The sequence below is a fragment of the Mixophyes fleayi genome, chromosome 3 (genome assembly GCF_038048845.1).
Source record: "Mixophyes fleayi isolate aMixFle1 chromosome 3, aMixFle1.hap1, whole genome shotgun sequence".
Classification (NCBI taxonomy): domain Eukaryota; kingdom Metazoa; phylum Chordata; class Amphibia; order Anura; family Limnodynastidae; genus Mixophyes; species Mixophyes fleayi.
In genome coordinates this window covers 63,861,531-63,886,629 of record NC_134404.1, presented here as the reverse complement: position 1 = coordinate 63,886,629, position 25,099 = coordinate 63,861,531, and the positions used below count along the sequence as shown (strand labels likewise).

Genomic DNA, 25,099 nt, shown 5'->3' with positions numbered 1-25,099 from the left:
GAAAGGACTGGTAGAGGTGATGATAGACTAGCAGAGGACACCTTCGCGGAACTGGATTACTGAACCGGACTGGAACCGGGATGGAACTGGAATGCTGGAATCAGAATGCTGTTGGAACCGGAACGGAACTGGAATGCCGTAACAGGAACGGAACCAGAATGCTGCTGGAACCGGAATTCTGCTGGAACCAGAATGCATGCTGGAACCAGAATACATGCTGGAATCGGAATGCTGGAAACGGAATGTAACTGGAACCAGAGTGCTGCTGGAACCTGAATGGAACCAGAATTTAGATAGCACTGTCTGAGCTGGAACAAACAGGAAATACTGCACACTGGTGGAAACCAGGTTGGCGTTTGGAAATACAACATTGCACTGGCTCCAGGAAGTCTTTTTATAGTAGTTATTGTTCCCTGATTGGAGACTGCAGTTAGCTGGTCAGGAGCAGCACTGAGTTTGCCGAGATGGATAAGATGACTATATCCAAGATGGCAGCTCCCAGGAACTGGTTTTGGAGGGAAACCTGGAGTGGAGGCTGATATCCCCTGATTGGCTGAGAGGAATCATGTGACCGAATCCAAGATGACAACGCCCATACCCTGATTCTGGAGGGATCTCTGGAGTGGAGAGACAGACTAGGCAGCATCTTGCAGAGAGATCTGAAACCAGCAGAGCCTGAAGACCACAGGGATAATTTGGAAAGACAGCTGAGAGGTAATTGACAGGACCTGAGAGCCTGGTGTGTGACCGTACCCCCCCTTTTGAGGGTGGAACCTGGATATCTCTTGGGCTTCAAAGGGAATTTTGCATGGAAGATATGGACCATATATGGAGCATATACATCAGTGGCTTTAATCCAGGCTCGTTCATCTGGGCCATTATTCCTCCAATCGATAAGATACTGAAGATGACCATGACAAATCTGTGAATCGAGTATCCTTTCCACTTCTTATTCAACTCCTCATTGAGTTTGGATTTTAGGAGTCTTAGGGAGTGCAGAATGAAACCTATTCAAGACCAAAGACTTCAACAAGAATATGTGGAAGAAGTTTGGGATTCATAGATATGGAGGAAGTTTGAGTTTGTAAGCTACTGAACTGATGACTCTCTCTGTGGGAAATGGACCAATATAGCGAGGGGCAAACTTTATGGAGGGTACCTTAAGCCTCAGGTTGCGAGTGGAAAGCCAGACTCGATCCCCTGGTTTGAGACTGGGTATTGCTCGACGTTTGCGATCAGCAAATTTTTTGTTATTGGAGGAAGCCTTAAATAGCGAAGAACGGATTTCCTTCCATATTTTAGTGAACTGTGAAGTATTATCAGCAGCAGATACAAATGGCAGATGGGATGAAGACCATAGACCATAGACTGTAAAAAGGGTGTAAACCCAGAGGAGGAGTGGTACTGATTATTGTGGGAGAATTCTGCCCAGGGTAAAAGTTCTTTCCAGTTGTCTTGTGAAGATGAGCCAAATATGCAAAGAAAAGTTTATAAGTCCTGATTCACACTTTCAGTTTGGCCATTTGGTGGTTTGGGGGTGATAGGCAGATGGAAACTTGAGCTTCACTTAGAGAGTAGAACTCAAAGACTGTCAGAACTTGGTCACAAACTGGACTTCACAATTGGAGATTATTTCTCAAGGCAAGCCATGGAGTCTGCAAATCTACTGAATAAACAATTGAGCCAGTTTTGGAGCAGTGGGAAGTCCAGTGAGAGGGAAAAAATGGGCCATCTTTGAGAACCTGTCAACTACAACCCAGATGGTGTTGAACCCATTAGAAACTGGTAGATCAGTAATGAAGTCCATAGACAGATGAGTTCAGGGTTGGTGAGGAACAGACATTGGTTGAAGTTGTCCGGCAGGTGTCTTAAGAGATTTTTATGGTAGGCACACCTGGAACAGGAAGCTATGAATTCTTGGATGTCCTACTTGAGAGTAGGCCACCAATAGAATTTTTGGACAAATTTGAGAGCTTTTTGAACTCCAGAATGTCCAGGGGAATCGGGAGACATGAGCCCATTGAAGCAATTTCTGGTGAAGTGCTGGAGCTATGAAATTTTTCTCCAGAGGTGGGGTAGGAATAATGTTGGTGGTAGAAAAGGACACGGGATTGATGATGGGACTTTTTTGGGTGAGGCAAGGATCCTTATCTTGAACCATGGAACAAGAAAGGGCATCGGCCTTACAATTCGGGGATCCTGGCCAGTAGGTTGCCTTGAAGTCAAACCTGGAAATGAACAAGGCCCATCTAGCTTGCCTTGGATTGAGACACTAGGCTGACTTTGATGCAGAAGGTTTTTTTACCTGTGATGACAGAGATGGGATAATTGGCACCTTGCAACAAATGTCTCCATTCCTCCAAAGCCAACTTAATGGCTAATAATTCTTAATCTCCTATAGAGTAGTTTTTCTCTGCTGACAGAAATTTGCGAGAAAACTAGCCACAGGAATGAAGATATCCATCTTTGAAACGCTAGGCTAAAACAGCACCTACACCTACTGCAGAGGCATCCACTTCCAGGATAAAAGGCCGGGATAAATCAGGCCGACGAAGAACTGGAGCAGAAATGAAAAGTTGTTTGATGCAATGGAATGCTGGTTTAGCTTCTTCAGATCAATAGGAGGGATCGGACCCTGTTTTGGTAAGGGCTGTGATGGGAGCCACATCAGTAGACAAATTTCTAATAAATTTCCTGTAATAGTTTGCAAAACCAAGAAACCGTTGAATTGCCTTCAGAGTGGTTGGAAGAGGCCTGTTGAGAATTACCTTGAGCTTGTCTGGGTCCATCTGTAAGTCAGTACCAGAAATAATGTAACATAAAAAGGAGATAAATGGTACTTCAAAAGTGCATTTCTCCAATTTACAAAAGAGCCGGTTGGTACGGAGTTGTGAAAGAACCTCTTTGTCATGGGCACGATGTGATTTCAGATTATTGGAGAAGATAAGAATGTCGTCCAAGTAGACATCAACTGTTATGTAGCGGAGGTCACGGAAAATTTCATTGACATAATGCTGGAATACTACTGGGGCATTACTCAATCCGAATGGCATGACAAGGTACCCGTAGTGCCCATCGCGAGTGTTAAAAGTGGTCTTCCATTAGTCCCCTTCACAAATTCAAATTAATTTGTGAGCTTCTCTCAAATATAGTTTGGTAGAGATGGTGGCACCTCTGACACGATCAAACAGTTCTGTGATAAGGGGCAAAGGATAACGATTTTTAATGATAATACAGTTCAAACCTCTATAGTCAATGCAGGGGCGGAGATCACCATCATTTTTGTTCGGATAAAAGAAACTTGCTCCGGCAGGTGAGGAAGATGGACGGATAAACCCCCTTCTCAAGGTTCTCCTGGATATATTCAGACATTGACTTAGTCTCAGGGAGAGAGAGCAGGTAGGTATTATTATTATTATTATTATTATTATTATTATTATTATTAATTTTTATTTATAGGGCGCCACTAGGTGTCCGTAGCGCCGTACAGGGACAAACAAGTACAATACAAGGTGGGACGGCACGGTACAGTAAACAGTAAGCACAGTAACTCAGTAAGCTCAAAGCACAGCTAGAGAGAGGGGGAGGGAAGACCAGCAAGCGCTGGAGCCCAAGAGGAAGGGCGCGGATGACGGGGAGACCCCCAGAGGGGTGGGGGGAAAGGTAGCTGGAGAGCAGAGTTAGAAGTGTAGGAAACAGGAGGAGAGATGGCCCTGCTCAAGGGAGCGTACAATCTAAGGGGAGGGGTAAACAGACAGAGAGACACAGGGATGAGAGGGAGAGAAGGGGGAACGGGGGCAGAGTCAGGGAAGGGGGAAGAGGGGGGAGAGGCAGAAAAAGGTAGGAAGTTAAGTGGGAGACTGGAAGGCTTTGAGAAAGAGGTGGGTTTTTAGAGCCCGTTTGAAACTGGACAGATTAGGGGATGTTCTGATGGAGGGAGGGAGCTTGTTCCAGTGGAGGGGGGCAGCGCGGGAGAAGTCTTGGACATGCGCATGGGAGGAGGTGATCAGAGGGGAGGAGAGGCAACGGTCATTGGCAGATCGGAGAGGGCGGGATGGAGCGTGAATAGAGATGAGGTTGGAGATGTAGGGAGCAGTGGAGTTGGCGAGGGCCTTGTATGTGAGAGTGAGGAGCTTGAACAGGATTCTGTAGGGGAAGGGGAGCCAGTAAAGGGCTAGGTAGAGGGGGGAGACAGAAGAGGAGCGGCGAGAAAGGAAGAGTATGCCCTCTAGGAGTTTTTTTCCCTGGTATCAAATCTATAGGACAATCCAACTCTCTATGTGGTGATAAGGAGTCAGCACCAGATTTACTGAAGACATCAGAGAAGTCCCTTTAAGGTAAGGGTGGAAGGTCTTGACCAGAGGAGACTGTGATCCGAAGTGGTATAACACGCTGGAGGCAGGAGTCCTTACAAAATACACCCCAGGATGTAATCTGAGACGTAGTCCAATCAATCTGGGGGTTATGTAACCGGAGTCAAGGTAAACCTAGAACTAAGGAATGTGAAGCTTTGGGAATGATAAGAAGTTTAAGTAATTCTGAGTGCAGAATCCTCACTCTAATCTTGAGAGGATGAGTCTGGTGGGTGATGATACAATTTGAGATGCGACTTCCATCCACTGCAGTGATGTAGAAAGGTTGAGGTAATGGCTCTGTGGGTAACCGCAAATATTGAACTGCTGTATCAGTAATGAAGTTTCCAGCAGCACCAGAATCAAGAAGAGCTGAAAGGTTCTTTGTTCGCTGAGCATGTTCAAGAGTGATTGTTAGTACACAATCAGATTTTTGTGGAGAGGAATTTACTATTCCTAAACTAGCTTTTCCATAACTGGTTAGGCGCAGGAGTTTCCTGAACGCTTGGAGCAGAAATCAAGTTAGTGCCCGGAGCTGCACACTAAGGGCATAAGTTCGCCAGTGGTTAAATCTTTTTGGTTAAACGAGAGCGGTTGACCTGTGTGGGCTCATCGCTTGGTGGACTGCAAGGGCCGAAGTTGATGATGCAGCTTAACCCTTTTTCCTCTTCCTTTCTCCAGAGCACGCTTCCAAAAGTGTAAATAAACTTTAGAACACAGGGAAATTAGTTCATCAAGTGTAGAGGGCAAATCACAACTAGATAGCTCATCCTTAATTTTATCGAACAAGCCATCCCAGAAGGCTGCGATCTGGACCTCATCATTCCATTTCAGCTCAGAAGCTAATATTTGGAACTGAACCAGGTATTGCTTTCTCGTAGGGAAATTGCTGGGCTGTAGCTCAAAATGGTTCTGACATTGGTTCAGAAACCCTCTGCACAGTTTTGGATCACCATCGAACTTGGCATGAGTTGGCAGATGAAGATGAGAATTTGTGGCAGGAACTTGAATAGGTAGAGCTTGTGCAGGAACAGAAGAGTCACCTGAACTGAGAGTAGTATGAATGCTATCCAGACAAAAGGACAATTCTTGAAGGAACTGCATAATTTGTCCCTGTGCAGTTTCCTCACTCACAAGGGCAGATCACCACCAGAATTAATTTGGCCAGTGCAAACTGTCATGCTTGAGGATCTGTCTGTACCCAGACTGGGTTGTGCCTCTGGAGCAGTAACAGAATATTCGGGAGACTCCCACATTTCGGAGGAATCCTCCTGGACTCCAGAGAGAGTAGATCCCTTCTCTCCTCTTGTAAAGAGGGCAGGCTGGGCCTTGATGATGCAATATGAGTCATTATATGGGTGACCTGTGGGTCCTGATTGTCACGCCTGAAGATCTGTCTGTATCCAGACTGGGTGGTGTCTCTGGAGTTAGGCTGGTGACTTGATACACAAAGCTGGGTGGCCTGATTATGTTCCTTTACATGTAGATGAAAAGACTGGTACAGGTGGTGATAGACTAGCAAAAGAGACCAGGCAGGAACTGGATTACTAAACCGGACAGGAACCGGGATGGCACTGGAATGCTGGAACCAGAATGCTGAAACCGGAATGCTGCTGGAACTAGAATGCAGATAGCACTGTCTGAGCTGGAACAAATAGGAAAGACTGCAGACTGCTGGGAACCAAGTTGGCAACGTTGCACTGGCAACGTACTAGCTCCAGGAAGTCCTTTTATAGTAGTTGTTGTTTCCTGTTTGGAGACTGCTGTTAGCTGGGCAGAAGCAGCACTCTGAGTTGCTGAGATGGATCAGGTGACTATACCCAAGGAGTGGAGACAGACTGGGCAGCATCTTGCACAGAGATCTGGAACCAGCAGAGCCTGAGCACCGCAGGGACAGCTTGGAAAGACAGCGCAGAGGTAAGTGACAAGACATGAGAGCCTGGTGTGTGACACGGATGAAGGTTTTCTTTGTTTTGTTATGCCTCCCTCCCACCACTGTGCAGCAGTGTATGGGGCCCACAGGCTCACACTTACCTTTTCAACCTCCAGGATCTCCAGGAGAAGAGGTCCAGAAAGTATGATTTTGCCCCTAAACACTTTTTTGGGAATGAGCTTAAGTGTTGGGATTACAACAATGATTTTGGAAATATTGTTCTCTTATATGAACTGTAATTTTAATTACTGGGCCCCTTTTGTTCTTGGACCTATTGTTATTTTTGCATGAAATGCTATTTTACTAGCCTAACAGTGCTGGGGTGGTGGGTTAGATTCCAACCAGGGTCTACTAGTCTGTGTGTAATTTGTATGTTCTCCCTTGGGGATCTGGGCAACAGGAATCTCCCCTTAAGTGCCATCCTGGGTAGGCTAAATAGCTTCTGGAAAAGTTTAACCCTAGTGTGTGTGTGTGTGTCTGTGTGGTAGAGAATATATATTTTAAGCTCCACTGGGGCAGGGACTGATGGGCAGCACAGTGGCCTAGTGGTTAGCACTTCTGCCTCACAACACTGGAGTCATAAGCTCGATTCCCGACCATGGCCTTATCTGTGTGTAGTTTGTATGTTCTCCCTGTGTTTGCATGGGTTTCCTCCGGGTGCTCCGGTTTCCTCCCACACTCCACAAATATACTGGTAGGTTAATTGGCTGCTATCAAATTGACCCTAGTCTCTCTCCCTCTGTGTGTGTCTATGTTAGGGAAGTTAGACTGTAAGCTCCAATGTGGCAGGGACAGATGTGAATGAGTTCTCTGTACAGAGCTGCGGAGTTAGTGGCGTTATATAAATAACTGATTATGATGATGATAATGATGAATGATTACATATTCTCTGTAAAGTGCTGCACAATATGTATGCATTATCCAAATAACGGTTATTATTATTATTATTAATAATAATAATAATAATAATAATACTATATAACAATATGTCACTAAAAATATGTTATCCGACAGTCATTGTTTAAAATAATGTTATTTTTTTTTAAAAAAAGTTACAAATTAAATTCAACTTCAGAAAGAAGAAAAACAAAAAATATACAGCAGAAAAACTTCAAGGGTCGTTTATGACACCAAATGCCTATTTTTGGGTACGTGTATGGATTAGGCCATCAAGATGGCAGTGACTTCTGGGTTGCAAACTTTTTCTCCTTCAGATGGGACGAGCTGGGTGGAACGTCATAATATGCCTTACCCTTCCCACTTCATAAGGATAATAGAGTCATCAAGGGGCCTATTAATGAATCGTTATTTTCCTGTTGTAGACACAAATCTAAGTATCCTACAGGTGTATTAATAGTGCATCGCGATTTGCATTTTTGTTTCCGAAATACAGAGCAGTCCCATAGATGTCTACAGGGCTTCTCTATTCCGGAATTTAACAAGTGATGAAAGGGAATTTACACATACGGTGATGTACGCCAGCCTGACGGTGGTCACTTTGTGATAGTGACCATAGGAGAGATAGGAGAGGGGTCTTCGCAGGAACCGCAGTATCGTGACTGCTGTTCCTGTTGACGTTTTTTTTAATAAATACACACAAACTTTAAATTGTTATCTTTGCAATAAAGATTGAAAGGGATCATGTTAAAAACGGGGACATTAATTAATAGGGGCCCAAGTCACACCGACCTCTTCGTTTCATCATCTCCCCGTAGTGAGGTACTAAAAAGTAGGCAAGGATGGTGCTTTTGCTATTAGTAAATAACCTTTCACTTGTTCTTACCTTTTGTCTGCAAGATCTGTCTTGTTTCCAACAAGCATTATTATGACATCACTTCCTCTTTCTGTTCTGACATCATCAATCCATTTGGACGTTTGGTGGAAGGAGTTCAAATCTGTGAAGCATAAGTGAATATCAGATTGTGTGCAGCAAGTACAAGGTCATGTAGGAACGTTACAAAGATATAAACCTCATGTACTTCTGTATTTTAAACCATGGGTAGATGCTGAGTCCTTTTGTCACTTTGTGACAGTATTCTATTGTTACCTTTGTATATTTCCACAGCAGAGAATAAAAAAACACAAAGAACAAAGTGTATCTGGGCCGTCTAATTAAGGTAACGTGCTTTATTCTCCTACATACAGCACAAGCCTGGATTTGTGATCACAACTCTGAGGAATGTGATAAGAGGAGAATTTAAACATGCTAATAAGATGTTAAAGAGCTGCTAATAGCAACTGTTTATTATCTAATTGTCTGATAGTGTTTTTACTGATTTGAGAAATGACTTCCCCCCGTGGGGCATGTCAGGCTGACACACTGTAGTAATCAGCAGCGCCCAGAGATAGCAGCTCATCCACTGAGCGCACACAGAGAGGAATGTGCTATACTCTCTCATAATTAATAATAAATCCTGCAAGGCTCCCTATTCGGATGAGCCCTCTTATCCTGGTGACATGCTGTGGACTATCAGACTGGAAAGTGAACATTATTAAACATGCCTGTTTGCCATACTAAGAAACGTCTGTGTGCAAAATTCCAGCTCTATTTTCCTTATATGGAGCAGGAATTGGTTTCAGAATTTGTCATTTACATCCGTTATCAAATAAGGTTATACAATGCAAGTTGCTTTTGGGAGTCTTTTTAAGAAAATGGTATTTCTTAAGGATAAATGTCACTATTACACAACTATTACAAGTGTGCAAAATAATTTTAAACACGGCTTCTACAATTATAGGAACACAGTTTCAATAAAGTGTGGAAAACAAGAAAGACAAATAAATAAAATAATTTCTGCTGCTATTAATATGATACAGACATAGATATGATCATTACATGCCTCTTTACTGTGAGGAGAGCTTCTATATGAGGTAATGAGGAAAATAACATAATTTGCAGATATATGATCACTGAGGTTCTCTTCCTATAGTCACTGTGAGGAGTGGTGCTATACGAGATAATGAGGAATATCATGTCACACACACAGATATGACCACCAAGCATCTCCTAGTACATCACTGTGAGGAGCACTAGTACACGTGGTAATGAGGAGGCTAATGTCATACACATAGAAATGATCCCTGAGATTCTCCTCCTACAGTCACGGAGGGAAGTGCTGCTAAACAAGGCGATATGGTAAACAAGCTTCTCCTCCGACAGTTACTATGAGGTGTACTGCTAGACAAGCTAATGAGAAGCATTTCATACACACACAGACATGATCACCAAAATTCTCCTCCTATACTCACTGTGAGGAGTGCTGCTATACAAGATAATGTGAAGGAAAATGTCATATACTCATATACTGTATGATCAATAAGCTTCTCCTCTTATGGTCACTGTGAAAAGCACTGGTTCACAAGTTAATAAGGGGGAGTATTCAGTAAAAACAGACATGATCACCAAGCTTCTTCTCCTACAGTCACTGTGAGTTGTGATGATATACAAGGTAATGCGGAGGTAAAAAGTCATACACACAGATAAGACCAACAAGCTTATTGTCCTATGGTCATTGTGAGGAGCACTGGTATAGAAGTTAATAACGGAGGAGCATTTTACACACACAGACGTGATCATCAAGCTTCTTCTACAGTCACTGTAAGGTGTGCTACTATACAAAGTAATGAGAAAGAGAATGTCATACACACAAATATGACCACGGAGTGCCTCCTACAGACACTGTGAGGAGTGCTGCCACACAAGGTAATGTGGAAGGGTACATAGGAAACAAAATGTGCAAATACAGGAGTAAGATTTAAATATTTTTTGTATATTTTAGACTTGTATCAGAAACAAATCCATTATATGAGGTAAACTTTAAGTCTCCCAATTTTGCATAAAAGAGCCCATGCATGAATGTATTGTATATGTTATTTAAAAACATTAATAATAATCATTTTTTTCTTTTATTTTTAGGTCAAATCTCAGTGGGAGAGCAAACATTTGGCACACATATAGATGCCATGTATCATTAAATAGTCTGGCACATAGATAATACAAGGTAGAGGTGGCCACAAAGATCATCTCTGAGTCATCAGATAGCTGTAGGAACTATATATATATATATATATATATATATATATATATATATATGTATATATATATATATATGTATATATATATATATATATATATATTCAAAGAGCTTGGGCTCGGACTGTCTTATTACTTGGAAAACTTTAAAGAACTTTACACTGTGAATTTCTAACATAATGAACTGACTGCAAGAGACAGGTTAGTGTTAACTTTATAATTATATATCAGGATAGTAGTGTTCGCCAAACAGAGAACTAAAAAATACACAGCCTTAATTATGTCTATTAACCCAGAATCAGTCACTATGTATTTGCTGAAATTGAAAATATGTTTAAGAAATGCACAATGGACATAAACCTCTGAATAGCTGAAATGGTGAAAGTGCTGTTGTGTAACACACTGCTTACTTTACGTGTGAATATTGTAGTTTCAAAACAAACCATACACTAGACACACCAAGAAATATAAAGATTGCAAAAGACTTAAATGCTTAAAGGATGCCAATTGCCTATGCGCCCACACATAATGGAGGCAGCTACTTTTGGATTCAGCCAGATTCATGAGAAAGGAGCTTTGTGCCTTGATGCCTTAGTGATATCACTGGTCTCTATTCAATTGATTGACTATTGGTTCAGCCATCATTACGGCTGCCTTCTCTGGACCTCATGTACAAAGCACACAAATGGCTTTGGATGTACATCAATGTGCCTAGGCAGCCCACACTTCAATACGAAGAAGTGTTATTAATTTTTCAGCCAGATGAAAACAATCTTAAGAGAAGCATTGTGAAAGTGGAAATGTCACATCAACGTCCAACCTCCTACCTCTTTAGTACCACCACTTGCATTAAATTAAATGTAAACATGTTTATCTTATATGGCTAGTAAGTTTAATCTGCACATTTTTAGTCTGACATGTATGTCCCTGTTTTATGTATGATCTGTATTCCCCACTTTCTAATACTGCAGAGCACTGTGGCGTTTTAGAATTCAACTGCAATAATATTAATAAATAATAACCTCATTTATGGTTTAAATTAATTATGACAGTGAGGGGACATTGGGACAATACTCAGCTTCTGCAAGCTCTGAGCTAATGCAAAATTCAAATTAATATTTTCTCTGTGATCCCCTCCACACAGTATGAAATGGGCTCTCTCCACCCCTTTTATGCCATTTCAATAATCTCGTCCAGCTCCATACTGTGCAATGACTGCCCTTGCTCCTCCAAACTCCTCACCTCCCAGTGCACAAGTCTGATCCTATGCAAATATCTCCATCTTGCTCTGGATCTCATGTGCCTTGGTGAAAATCGAGGGCACCAGCATAAATCGAGGCACGTGACAAAGGTGGTTTTGCGCTGCTCCTTGGCCATTTTGAACTTTGCAAATGAAGCCTACTGTGTGTTCACTTTAACAACCAGAGAAAGAAGAAACTGAATCATGGCCTCCATGTAACAGGACATACCGGGCTACTCATGTAGTGCATTGCACAGTGGTGCAGACATATTTTAAGGTCGGGTGCAGGAAGCTACTCACTTGTGATGTCATAAACTACCACAGCCACAGTAGAGTCTCGGATGTAGCTTGGAATGAGGCTGCGGAACCTCTCTTGGCCAGCGGTGTCCCAGAGCTGCAGTCTGACCTGGGACAACAGAACATGTAACAGGTGACATATGATACCACAACAATGCTTACCTCTGGAACCTATTACTTTCTTCATTAATCAGAATAGCCACATTTTTAGATTGTCATTGGTTCAATCTTCTCTTGGATTTCCTTTAAATATCTAAATTATTGTGGAAAATTATATCCCACCCCTCCCCCACTCCCATCTTCTTCCACCTCTCAGATATCAATCAGTGTAAACTGTGTGAAGACCTTGACAATCCAGCTGCCTGGATGTAATGTTAGCTCTAGTTCAGTCCTCAAATACAGTCCTCAAAGATGCCAACTAAACACATTTCAGAAACATTACTTACATCTAAGCATTCCTCTCGCTAGACAACCAAATTCCCTATTAATCCTATCTTACTTAGACTACTGAAGACCCATCTTTATGACCATTTAGTCCAAGTTATATGAGTAAAGAAAGGTGTAGTTAGACTAAAACACCACTATCACATGACCTTTGTCATCTTTAAGTGCTTTTCCTTTCCTTCAGGACTTTCTTGCCATTCCCTCTGTCTTACTGACTTACCAACCAGCAGTAATGGCTCCTCTGCACTCACTTACCTGTAATCATTATGACAAACACACGTCACATCACTGCCAACTATGTCTAATTTAGCTGTTTTGTCTCTACAATTTATTCTTATTCTTTGGGATCTTTTTAGGTAATATTCATTAAAAATATGTAGATTTAAATTTTTTAAAAAAATCATTATAACCATATGCTATGCTGGGGAATGCAGTGCTGAAATCTGCTAAGACTGTCCCACACAGGACATGTTTATATGCACCTGTCCAGCAACACATTTTCCCTAGAAACTATGGGCCTGATTCATTCATCAAGGAACTTAGGCAAGAATTTGAGTAAGTTTTCTGGCCAAAACCATGTTTTAATGCAAGGGGTGTAAATTAGTTTATTATTTTGCACATAAGTTATATACTATCTGTTTTTTCATGTAGCACACAAATACTTGATAGCTTATTTGTACACTGAAATTTAAAGTTGATAATTGCGCGCTACATGAAAAAACAGACAGTATTTAATTTATGTGCAAAATAATAAACACCCCTTGCATTATAACATGGTTTTGTCCAAAAAACTTACTCAAATTCTTGCCTTAGTTCCTTAATGAATCAGGCCCTATATTCTTAGTGCTTGAGTACTATCGAGTAACACTTCCGCAAGCGAGTGTATTAACAATGGATGAGCTTAAACTTTGTATTGTAACCCTCATCCATTTGCATTAAAAGCTACATTGATTACTCTCCTGTAGCTAATGACTACTTAAGGAAGAGGCGGTATAATTTCATGGTCCTAAATTAAGAATATATTGTATGCTTACATTAAATAAATAGGAAACATTACATAGGTGAAATTAACAGATATTTAATTTAGTTTTGTTTTCTAATACCTGCAAGTAATAACACTTAGGCTTGTGAATGAATCGCTTCTTAGTGTTATCCAGCGTTCTGAAGCTGTAAATCACTACAATCACATTATAGTCAGTGGGCAACCTTAACTAATACATAAAACAATCCTATGTACAATGGAGTACAATTCAGTTGCAAAATCAACCAAACAGACAAACTCCACATTCACAAATTTAGAGCCAATACTACATTAAGGCTGGTTTCATACCAGACTTTTTGCAATATGTGTTTTTATGGCCAGATTAGCATGATTCAAAACCCATCTATTGATACATAGTTTAAGGGTCGGATTCGGTTTAGGGTGATAAGTAGAACTTTTTGCTCACAACAAAGTACCACATCCTTTCACTCCCAAAGTCCTTATCATGTCGAAATTATCTCCAGTTTAATGGAAATACCTGCTTCAATGTGAAAACTGAGGGTTTGGTGAGCAGGAAAGTTGGATGCAAAGTTATCTGTTTTGCGCGCATGTTATAGCAATGGGGCCCTCAGTAGCCCATAGTCACTGAGCCCCCAGCTGTGTCTGCCTAAGCCATTACCAGGTATTGTGGAAATACAGGTTCCAGCACGCACTGCCATTGACTGAAAGAGCAGGCTGGTTCTTGTTGAACCACAACCTAAAATAATGGGTACAAGAAAGTGATTAGGACTTTTCGCACCCAACCTCTACTTTGTATAGGGAAGTAATACAAACATGAAAAGCTCTTTTATATCACACACAAGAGTGCAAGAAAGAGAAGTTCTGTTACATACATTCCTGACCTTTTTTTACCTCCAACATTTTTCAGGACAAGTTGCAGGTGTGAGGGTGTGGTAATGCATTTCGCATTATCATGGCCCCACCCCTGCTGCACAATGCCACAATTCACAGCGAATCACATCATCATGGCACAGCCACACCCACTTCCCTAGGGAAGTGTGCAGGATGCGGGAGCGTGGCTCTCTTTCCTGGGATTCTGGGAGGACTTCCCCAAATACGGGAGTCTCTTATAAGTTCCAGGAGAGTAGGCAAGTGTGGCCCTGTTTACTTGTCACACTGAGTACTTCAGCTCTAGAACTGCTGCAGAATTTTTAAGTGTTCTGAAACACTTACACATGACAAGGAAGCTAAGTGTCACTAAACAAGCTTTGGGTGGGTACAATGGCTGCAACACTTCCCACCTGAAGACCTCTATGTGAAACTCTATAGCAGGAAATCAATGCATTCTGCTAAAATGACACGTGGATCCTGATTGTAAGGCTGCAGTTTTGTGCTATCAGAATCCGGCTGTCTTTTATCTCCATTTAACAGTACAAGGTTTATGTTTAATAAAGAGCAAAAATTAAAAAAAACTTACCGTCCGGTCCTCTAAATACATGGTCTTTGACAGGAAGTCTATTCCAATTGTAGCCTAGACAAAAATGAAAGAAAGAGGATGACTTGTAACTTGCTCACAACGTTATACCTAATAGTGAAATGGATCCATATAATAACAAAAGAAAAAGCTCAACAACTTTTTCAATTAAAAATCAGCATATAAATCCCATTAGTCCTGACTCGTTTGCAGCATCTGCCTCTTATTATAAAAAAATCAGTCATCCGATAGCATAAAAAAGTGCCAGGAAGTGCTGGAGTTACTATATGACCACAGGGTTACATGTGCACTTTGTAGCTCCAATTTCTTCATATTAAATTTCTATTTTTAAAGCAACATAAATAAAATGTGTGTTAGCCTCTTAGTGCTGACAGTACATCCATTCTGGCTGCGTGTAGGAACCGAGCAGTGCATTTAGGATCCAGCTTTTCTTCTGCAGCATTATAAGCAGGAGAAGCCTGGAATTAGCCACCAATGGTTTGTCCAAAGGAAGTTTAGACAAAATTGGAGGGGTCTTAGGAAGTGATCACAAGGAATAGGGCTCTTTCCCTTTTCATGAACAGATCTAGATATTTAAAGGGTAACTAACCTGAATAATACATAAGCTCTTTTGCATGTGTTTTTACAGATTTGGCATTGCAAAAATGCATTTCTAAAAGTGTTTTGGGTGGAAAAATACAACACAATTGAATGTCATTTTAAAGATTTGACTTTGAATTAGACAAAATATTAAGAGTAACTTGTGTGAACTTTCGCCGAAGCTTCACTCATCTATATCATGACACAGTCACATTATACAAGTCTATAAAATGTACAACATATACTGTATGTAATATAGTAACCAGAATATGCAGCCTATTAATAATTCCCCCATCACAGCAAAAATGATAATTTTATTTATTCTAACAACTACATATATATGTTTTAAATATGATTGCATTAAATGCTTTTTCTAAGAATAAGGCACTTTTTAATGTTTGTGTTATCACCATCCTGAGTTGGCATTAACAGAACAGATATCTCGTCAGTACTTTTATACTTGCTAAATAGACTTAAGGAAGCCTTAGTTGGCTTAGCACAGTCAGATTTATTGCTGGCGATAACAATGGTGTAGGGCAGGGATGGCTAACCTGTGACACTCCAGATGTTGTGAAACTACAAGCCCCAGCATGCTTTGCCAGCTATCAGCTAGTTATCTACTGGCAAAGCATGCTGGGGCTTGTAGTTTCACAACACCTAGAGTGTCACAGGTTAGCCATCACTGGTGTAGGGCAAAACGATAACAAGATCTATTGGCAGTAAAAAAAATATGTATGTATGGCCCAAATATATGGGACTCTTACTGTTTAGAGTAGGACCACCCTATTAGCAAAAGCGCCGTGGAGTGGCGGGTGGCTTTAACATACATTTGTAAATGTGTGCAACTGAGACTTTTGCATTTTTATGTAAGAAATGGCAGCTCCTTTGCTGGTTATAGAAGTGTGCTGGGGGATTTTTCTCTGTGTTTGTTCCTTCCAGGATTTCAAGCACCTGCTATGAGCCTTTAAATTGATTGAGCAACTTCCACTTCTGTACAGCAATAGGGCCCTTTCCCTTTTCATGAACTGACCTAGATGTTTAAAGGGTAACTAACCTGAATAATATGTAAGGTCTTTTGCATGTGTTTTCACAGATTTGGCATTGCTAAAATGTATTTCTAAAAGTGTTTTGGGTAGAAAAATACAACACAATTGAATGTCATTTTAAATTGTCTCAAAATGAAACATAGTAACAGAAAATTGCAAGACAAATCCTAGGGAGGCAGTTACAGAAGTTATTGGAAATCCATTATGGTGACAATTATCTTCAGGAAGCAATGATGTCCTTCTTACACTCGTGATGTCAGCAATATGTGTTCTAGGGCAGATAAGAGAATAGAAAGTGACAGTTTGGCTGCAACATTTAAATAAAAAACTAAATAGAACTCTTCCAGGCCAAAGACACTGTTAAAAGTATATTCCACACAGGTACTGAACGTATCCTGCAGTGTCTTGTAGTAGAGCTGAGCAGACCTACACTGGTATTCATCAGCACATAACTTCACATCTGCTCCTTTGAATTCGGGCGTACGTATACCCAAATTACGTGTGTTTTAAAACAGATATTGCACCCAGTATGCGTCCCTTGATGAATCAGACCCATCAACTTTATATATTGCAGAATAGTGACAAATTTAGTTTGTGAAAGAAAATAGACAGCTACAGCAATACAACAGCAAGGACTTGTATGCAAAATGTTACAAAAGCAATTATAGACATCTAAATTATACACCATTATGATGATCATGGGAGTGATTTACTGAGATAGTACAAAAATGCAAACATGCAGCAAAACACGGCATCTGTCCAGACATTTACTTTCATTAGCCTAACTTGTAGCGGATCAATGAAAGCTTTTTGCTGATTGTTTTTTTTGGGTTACTGCACATTTGCATTATGTTAGCAAATCTCTAAGCAGAGGGTTTGATTCTTAACCTGGAGTCCGTGGATAGATTTCATGAACTTGGATGGGAAAAAAATTACATCTTTATTTTCACTAACCTCTAACTGAAAAGTTGCATTTCTTTCAATTACGTATGTAGGTAACAATCCACATCAGTATTAGTAGTACCAGTAACTTTGCCACTAATAGAAATCACAGATATTAATATTTCACGAGTAGGGCTGAATAGGCGTGTGGGCTACGTGAAGGAGCCACAGTCTTCGCCAGAGTTGCAAAGGATTCCATGGCACAGAAAGGTTAAGGGCCCCCTAAGCATTTGAAAATGGTGCCTGAATAAACTGAAGCTGCGAACCTCAGCACTCAGAATCTTAATGTACATCATGCCACAAGCGCAGCAAACGCACTTACCTGATACGTGTTGTCAAAACTGTCGTACATAAACCTTGTGATGAGAGACGTCTTCCCAACTGGAAGACAAGAAGCGATTAATGTTAGAAGAGTACAGGGAATTTATCGGAGACATTTAGAATCCATAGCAAATAATTACATTGTGTGTGTGTGTGTGTGTGTGTGTGTGTGTGTGTGTGTGTGTGTGTGTATTAGGGAATTTAGACTGTAAGCTCCAAACAGGGACTGATGTAAGTGAGTTCTCTGTACAGTGCTGCGGAATTAGTGGCGCTATATAAATAGATGGTGATGATAACATATTTGGGTTTTGTGATACATTAGCACCTCTGTAATCGGCATCTCATCTAAAGTTTTACATTAATGATAATGACTGACCTGTAATTGAAAGAGATAGGCAGCCAATATCCACGTGAATGTAGCCTGAGAATTTACTAGGAACTAGTGACCACTCTTTGTACTTCATGCATCAGTGAGGTGACTGGTTTCTAGACAACTGACAGGCTAAATATTCAATCAGCCCATAAAATGGCTGCCGTCATTGTGATGGGTACATTGTAAAAAAGATACAATATTGTTATTTCGAATTACTTGCAAAAACCTAAACCGGTTAGGGATCTGTTTACATCATACTTAAGTGTCTATTTATTAAGTCATGGGGTGTCAAGCAATATATACATGTTTAAACACAGCTGAAATGTACCATGCCAGAACTACTCTGGGACCCCCAGTGAAGTCCCGCCTCCTCCATACCATTTCAACAGGTGAGGGATCCAGCGAAGCCAGATCCCATAGAAAATGACAGGTCACCCCACCCAGAGATGGCGATACCTTGCTGCGATCAGCAAAGCTTTTCAAAGCTTAATGAGTTGGAGAACTTCAGAGACCTCATATTAATATATGGGGTCTGCGTTGAGAAACGTTACGTGGGTTATGGCCACAGAAATCTATGATTTCTCCTGCACTGACCCCTTCGTAAATTATGTGATGCCCATCTTCAGGAGAAGACTGCTCTTTTCTTCATTTTTATGGCTGTTCGCTTTATAATAAATAGACCCCTTAATACCATCAGCAGTATTTGTATTGATTGATTCAAGCAGCAGTGCAAAATAAATCTATTTTCTTCTCATTTTTGTTTTCTTAACCCTTGGGCTCTCCTGCAATACAATCTAGAGACTGTGTACTGTTGTGGGGGGTTCATGGTGGAACACTTCACAAACACCAGAATTCTCCATTATTCTCATTATTTCATCCCAGGACTGTAAAGGAATACATGGTGATGAAATCTTGATATAAATGTATCTTGAGTAATATCATACCTGCCTACTCTCCCGGAATTCCCGGGAGGCTCCCAAATTTTGGGGAGTCCTCCCGGAGTCCCGGAAGAGTAGGTAAAACTCCCGAAATTTGGCAAAATTAACGGCAGTGAATGGAGGGGGCGTGGGTTAATGGTGTCATTAAGCTCCGCCCCTCCATTCAATGCAGTGAATTTCGGCTTTGGGGGCGGGGCTATGGTGACGTGGAATGTCACCACGCCCTCCTCCTGTCCCATGTCACATGATTTCTCCCCGGTTCTCCCGGGGGGAGAAATCTTAGAGGCAGGCGTGTATGAGTAATATCTGTAGTACATGAAAAACGTTTGGATTATTCTTGAGATCAAGGGGGGTATTTATTATTATCATTCTAATTGACCCTCTTACCAGCCCAAAAACCCATACCTAGGTTATTTCTTTTTACACCTCTTTTGGGAAGTTTTTGTAGTGATTTTCTGGATATAACCTTGGAACAGACTCTGTCTATTTACAATAGTATCTACAAGAGCTTTAGTTTTCAGTCCTATGTGTGGCCCTGTATAATATATGAATCACACAGGCAATATGGGAGCAGGAATTAAATGTGATGTTATCATTACTAGACTTACCTGCAAGATTTATCAGCAATGTAATTACTGGCTGTCATTATTAGCTGGAAATCATTATCAGCTGAGTACACACGTTCTGCATACAACAGTGATTAATCAGTCTTCAAGGTTTTCTGTTTCACCCAACAGTATTATATTTAGTACATAGTCATACTATGCATTGTTATAAAATCACCCATGTTCCAGGTCTATCTGCATTTTATATGTCCTATGAAGATGTTGGATCAATCGCTGGTGCATGTAGTAATTCCAGACAGTCTTTGTTAGGCTAACACCTTGTAGACTACTCTGTAACTGACAACATCCTAAAGGAGTATTAGAATGTCAGATACTTCAACGGAAGCTAATAAATCTTATTTGTAGCCTATGGGTCTGATGCTGAGCTAGGAGCAAAGCAAAATAAAAGAAGTAAATTTGCTCCTGGGCAAACCATGTTACAATGTAAGGGGGTGAAAATTAATAAAAAAAAATTGCACGTAAGGAAAATACTGGCTGCTTTTTCATGTAACACACAAATCCTTAATAGTTTTATTTTGACACAGTTGATCTAGCATATGCCCTATCCTAACTATAACTCATACTTGCCAACTTTTAAGATTTGTTCTCCAGGAGAACCCCAGAGGAAAGGTCACGTGACAACTGTAGGGGATGTCGTGGCGCTTTTGCGTCGCCATAAGGCGTCACCATAGCCCCACTGCCTATTATTAAATAAACAAAATGTGTGGCATTGGATGGCAGGGGCTTAATGGCGCGGTTGCGTCATTAAGCCCCGCCTCCACAAGTGTCCAGGATGTTGCTTACTCTTCTGGGAGAATTCCGGGAGAGTAGACAAGTATGCTAAAAATCTATCCACACACCTTCCATTTACCTCCCCCTCCAATGCAACATGGTTTTGGTAAGGTGCACAATTGCAAATTAGCCTATGTGGCTACTGATTCAGCCTTGCTGTGTCAGTGGATTATAAATATGTTGGTTTTGGGCCAGTAATAAATGAATGTTAACCATGTCTCTGGCTGCTTGTCTTTAATAATTATTGTATTCAGAGCAAATGGAGGTTAAAATACCTTATTTTAATATCAGTACTGTTACTTATGGCAATCCATAACCAAATTCTATTGACTGTAAAACGCTTAGTATTTAAATCCTATTCGGAGTACAGAAGCTGTTAGAGCTTCGTATTTATGTTAAAAATTGGTTGAATTCTGAACTTTTAGCTGTAATTCTTCTTTAGGTTAAACGTCTTCTTTCCTGGCTGCATAGATAGCTCAGTACGCTTCCTTCAATGCTGTAATCCGAACTGACCAAAGGATCTGTCAAATGCTCTCTCTGCTGTATTGTAACATAGCAACAAAGACAGAAAGGACCTTTCAGTCTTTCTGTAGATTTCCCCCAGAGACCTTGCTATACAACAGCCCATTATCCACAAAGTACATATATTCAAAAAGAAAAGAAAATCAAGTTGAACAACTTCTTTTTTTTTCCAAGATGAAATTCCAACTATACTATATTTAAGTACCTAAAATGCAGAAAGACCCTTTGTAACATAGAAGTCCTAAGTATCGGATTTGTGAACGGGAACTGGGATTGCTTTAATATACATTGTACACAGAATTATCATTGCTATAAAATCTTTATGTTTCAATAGCTGAAAGTGCAACATGGATTTCTTTGGCTTCAGCTGTGGGAGAATCACAGCACCAGAGAGGTACCCAGTAGCAATTAATCCCAGACTGAAGCAGTCATTAGGATTCTTCTCAAAGACACCGTGTCCTTCTGTGAACTGCCTGCATCCCAGAACAAGGTGATAACTTTGCACAAACCACTTTGCATGTCTGGCCTGGGTGACTGACAGCTCTGCTATCAAAACACCAACACTGTCGGCAGGAACAGCCTACTTGACATCATTCTGTTTATGCTGTAACTTTTTTTATTATTGTAAAATGAATTATTATTGAAAAAAACCCAAAATAAAAACACTTGAAAGTCACCAAAGGGCCTATAACATTTTTTTTAAAGACAGTAACAAATAAAATAAAATTTCAAGTACTGTAGGCTTGTGCAAAAATGAGAGCGAGAGAGAAGATATAGAGGAAGAATCATTTGGAACCCATTTACCATATGAATTCAGCAGAAGACCTCATTAAGTATTGATTAGCCAGGAAGGAAATTGGTACACTCTGGGATTACACATGCACAGCTTGATAGCAGTTAAAAAAGGTTGACAAAACCATTTGCGTTATCCAACCTTTAACATGCAAGAGAGCCTCATACTTAGTACTGAGCAGCTTAATTTCATTCTTGCAGTATTAATTCTGCATTATCTATTAGGAATCAGCATCATATATACCCAGATGATGTCACGGCCACAACATTGATGTGATTTTCCCTGTCTGTAATACATTCATTCTGACATCCACACCAATCAAATGTAAAAGTGAACATGTCACCAACATGTGTGCAGGCAGCCATTTTGTGGGACTAACCAAAGTTCAGAGAGAATGGTGCTTTCATTCAAAGGAAGAATTGAGGCAAGAGGCACAATTTGCTCGGCCACATTCTCAGTAGAGGGCTGGCAAAGTTTAGCCTGGGGGGCAAAACTGGACTCAGCAGGCTATTTTAAAGGAAGAAATGCAGGCAGTCCAGTGACCCAGCCCAAGTAGCCCACTATGGCCCCGGCTGGGGGTGGCACATGCCCCCCAGCCCAGCCAGCCCCTGCACACTCACAGCCATTTTGCACCTTAGTCAGGTCTCAGGTTCTTAGTGAATTGAACCTACACCCACAGCCGTACTGTGCCTACATGATGCCACTAGTGAATTGATGTAGTCTCATGATTATTGCTTGTGCCCATAAAATGTCTGCCTCCACCGTGTGTAGATGGTAAGTCCATGTTGAATATCTAGTATAATAGAGTCTAGAATAGCTAGTCTATGTATATAGTGACTTATGGTTAAAGATTTATTTTGGTAAATAAGCAAATTAACTTCCACCTTTGGAAAAGATTATACTAATGAACCTCCTTTCCTCTTACAGACCCTGCCAAGAACCAGGGTTGGAGCGGGAAGACATGTCATGTGTACATTAGATACCAGGGTAAATGCCAAGTGAGGAGGCACACAATGAAAATCCAAGAAAAGGTTCTTCAATTTAACGTTTTGTCTATATTTTAAAATGAGAGTCAGCGACCATTGCTGCTAGCCACTGTTCCATGCTCAAAGCTATAACTTAAATCAATCATATCTCATTCCTCAAGAACTGCGTATAAAGGCCTGTAGCAATAAGGCCATCTTTGGGTCAAAAAGTCCATAAAATCCCAGTCCACTGCTGTCACCTTCGACCTGGAGGATAAAATGGAATTGAAGACTGAAGATATCCTTGAAATGGATGCTGTAAAAGAAGCCAAGTCTGCACATTTCAAATTCTCCTTTCAAGGAGACCAGACCTCCAATCTTATTGTGGCTACTTATTAAAAATACACATTTAAAAGATCTTATTAGTATGCGTCCTTCAGAGATCCGTTCATGAAACCCGATCTCAATTTTGCATTATAACAACTGAAAGTGTTTAAATATCTGCATGAAATTGTTACACAATAACCAGTATTGTCCTACATCACCGACCACCGGAGAGGTTTACTAAACGGCGGTGGTTGTGTGGACAGTGGCAAGTTTACTACGGTGATGTAAAGCAATGAAAGATTGTGAGTGAATTATATCAGTTTTGTTCTTCAAAATAATATTCTCTAAAACAACATATTTACAGTTTGAGTCTGATATAAACCTGTAAATATACAACAATTCGCCCCATACTACATAAAGAAGGTCACGCAGACAGTGTTTAGGATTTGGCATCTTTAAATAAACATTTACCACCTTTAGCCAACACACCCTCCCCTTCTATACAGATAACAGGGAAGCAGTCTGTGTGTGTCTTGCACATATCCCAGGAGTCATTAAGGGTGTGTCCAAGTGGAAAAATAAAACCTTACATTATACGGTACTATAGGATGTCTGCAACCTGCTGTGTTATAAAAATATATCTCTGTACATCACGTAGCTTAAAGGATACATTCAATTCTATCGTTCCCTGTGTCATAAGATCAAAAATCAATGTCTTGTAGAAATCTGTCCTACGAGAAGGTTCTACCAGGACCGTCAGGCCTGTACTCAGCATAGCTAATAGGGCATTAAATAGCCGTCTGCCTGGTGTCATTTATTAATAAAAGCTGGTTAATTTCTACAGGTGTCATGTTAGATCCTTTAACCCCTAAAGCAGAGTTACCAACAATAAAGCATTAATTTGGCAACATTTATGGTTCAAAAAACACATCCTAATTTACATCTTCAGCTTTTATAGAGATGTTTAAAGAAAATGTTAGGTTACACATTGAATCCCCCACAAGATAGAATAGTCAGTGAGGGGCGACACTTCTGCGTCAATGTGGGAGGGGTTAAAAACCTCACCTGTGCGCCCCACTCTGGTTATAGACGGGGTTAACACATGAAGATGAAATATTTCCAGTGATGGAGGGATGTTTGATATATGCTGGCATTGGAATGCTGAAACCTGCAGTAATCAGACCTGCCAAGATAGAGCTGTAATGGAAGGCTGCAGGAAATATTCAATTACCTGTAAACGAAGTGTATCCAAGGCCCCTTAGCTTCAGAAGCGACAGAACCTTTAAAAAAATAAAGAAAAGCAAGGTGCATCTGACACAAAGTGATGACACTTACCACTCTGTTCTCCTAGAAACACAAGCTTGAATTTCCTCAGTGGGTTTCCAAAATCTCCCCCTGCAGACATGATGCTCGGGGAAGGACCGGGAGACAAGACCAGGGAAAAGAGCAGCCAAATCCCTTTCTGTAAGCTGGTCTTCTCTTCACAGCCCTGTGTGTGGTCTGGAGACAAGATGCTGAATGACAGCTGGAGAAGAGGAAGGGATATGGGTTAACTGGGTGTTGTCTGCAGTGAGACAGGAATAGGTTAATTTCTTTCCTAGGAGAGGGAGAGCAGGCACTACAGTAGGTGAATAAGGATGCTTTAGGCTGCTCTGCTCAACATCTCTCCCCTCCCCACCCATACACAATACGCCTGCGTATTCCTTCTCCCTCCCTCTCACACACTGCTGCCCAAGCTATGCTGATGTCAGTGCACAAGCTGATTCAGTAACTGAATGAACAACTGAGACAGACAGGCTGAAACATTATGCTGTAGAAACACCTGCACTATAATGCAGCTGGGGTCAGAGACAATCTACGTAATGCAATTCGCATTGATGAAAGACAATTGTGCAAACCTCAGGGCTGCACACGGACAGAATTCTCAGGTATTCTCAGGATATCGATGTTGTCCTAGTAGAACTGGTAAACCACTGTCTACTCTAATCTGCCTGATACAAAGTCTGGTTATGGATTGTGTCAAAGTTGAACAATTGAATATCAGTGCAGCTCTGTATTAAGGATTAATGTTAAGAGCATATCTAAAATGTTCTATCACCAAAATAGTTAAGGGGCATATT

The 25,099-nt window shown here is 40.9% G+C and overlaps 1 protein-coding gene across 1 annotated transcript in view; it reads right to left on the bottom strand.

Moving 5' to 3' along the window:
* The window catches only part of RAB6B (RAB6B, member RAS oncogene family), a 40,797-nt gene extending 16,132 nt beyond the window's left edge, over positions 1 to 24,665 (bottom strand). The window contains exons 1-5 of the mRNA XM_075201582.1: positions 24,315 to 24,665; positions 17,666 to 17,724; positions 14,759 to 14,812; positions 11,859 to 11,964; positions 8,069 to 8,180 (exon numbers count right to left, since the gene is read on the bottom strand). Coding sequence (XP_075057683.1) covers positions 8,069 to 8,180; positions 11,859 to 11,964; positions 14,759 to 14,812; positions 17,666 to 17,724; positions 24,315 to 24,384 — 401 coding nt within the window. The 5' untranslated portion in view covers positions 24,385 to 24,665. The remainder of the gene's footprint in view (positions 1 to 8,068; positions 8,181 to 11,858; positions 11,965 to 14,758; positions 14,813 to 17,665; positions 17,725 to 24,314) is intronic.
* Positions 24,666 to 25,099: the final 434 nt, after the last annotated feature.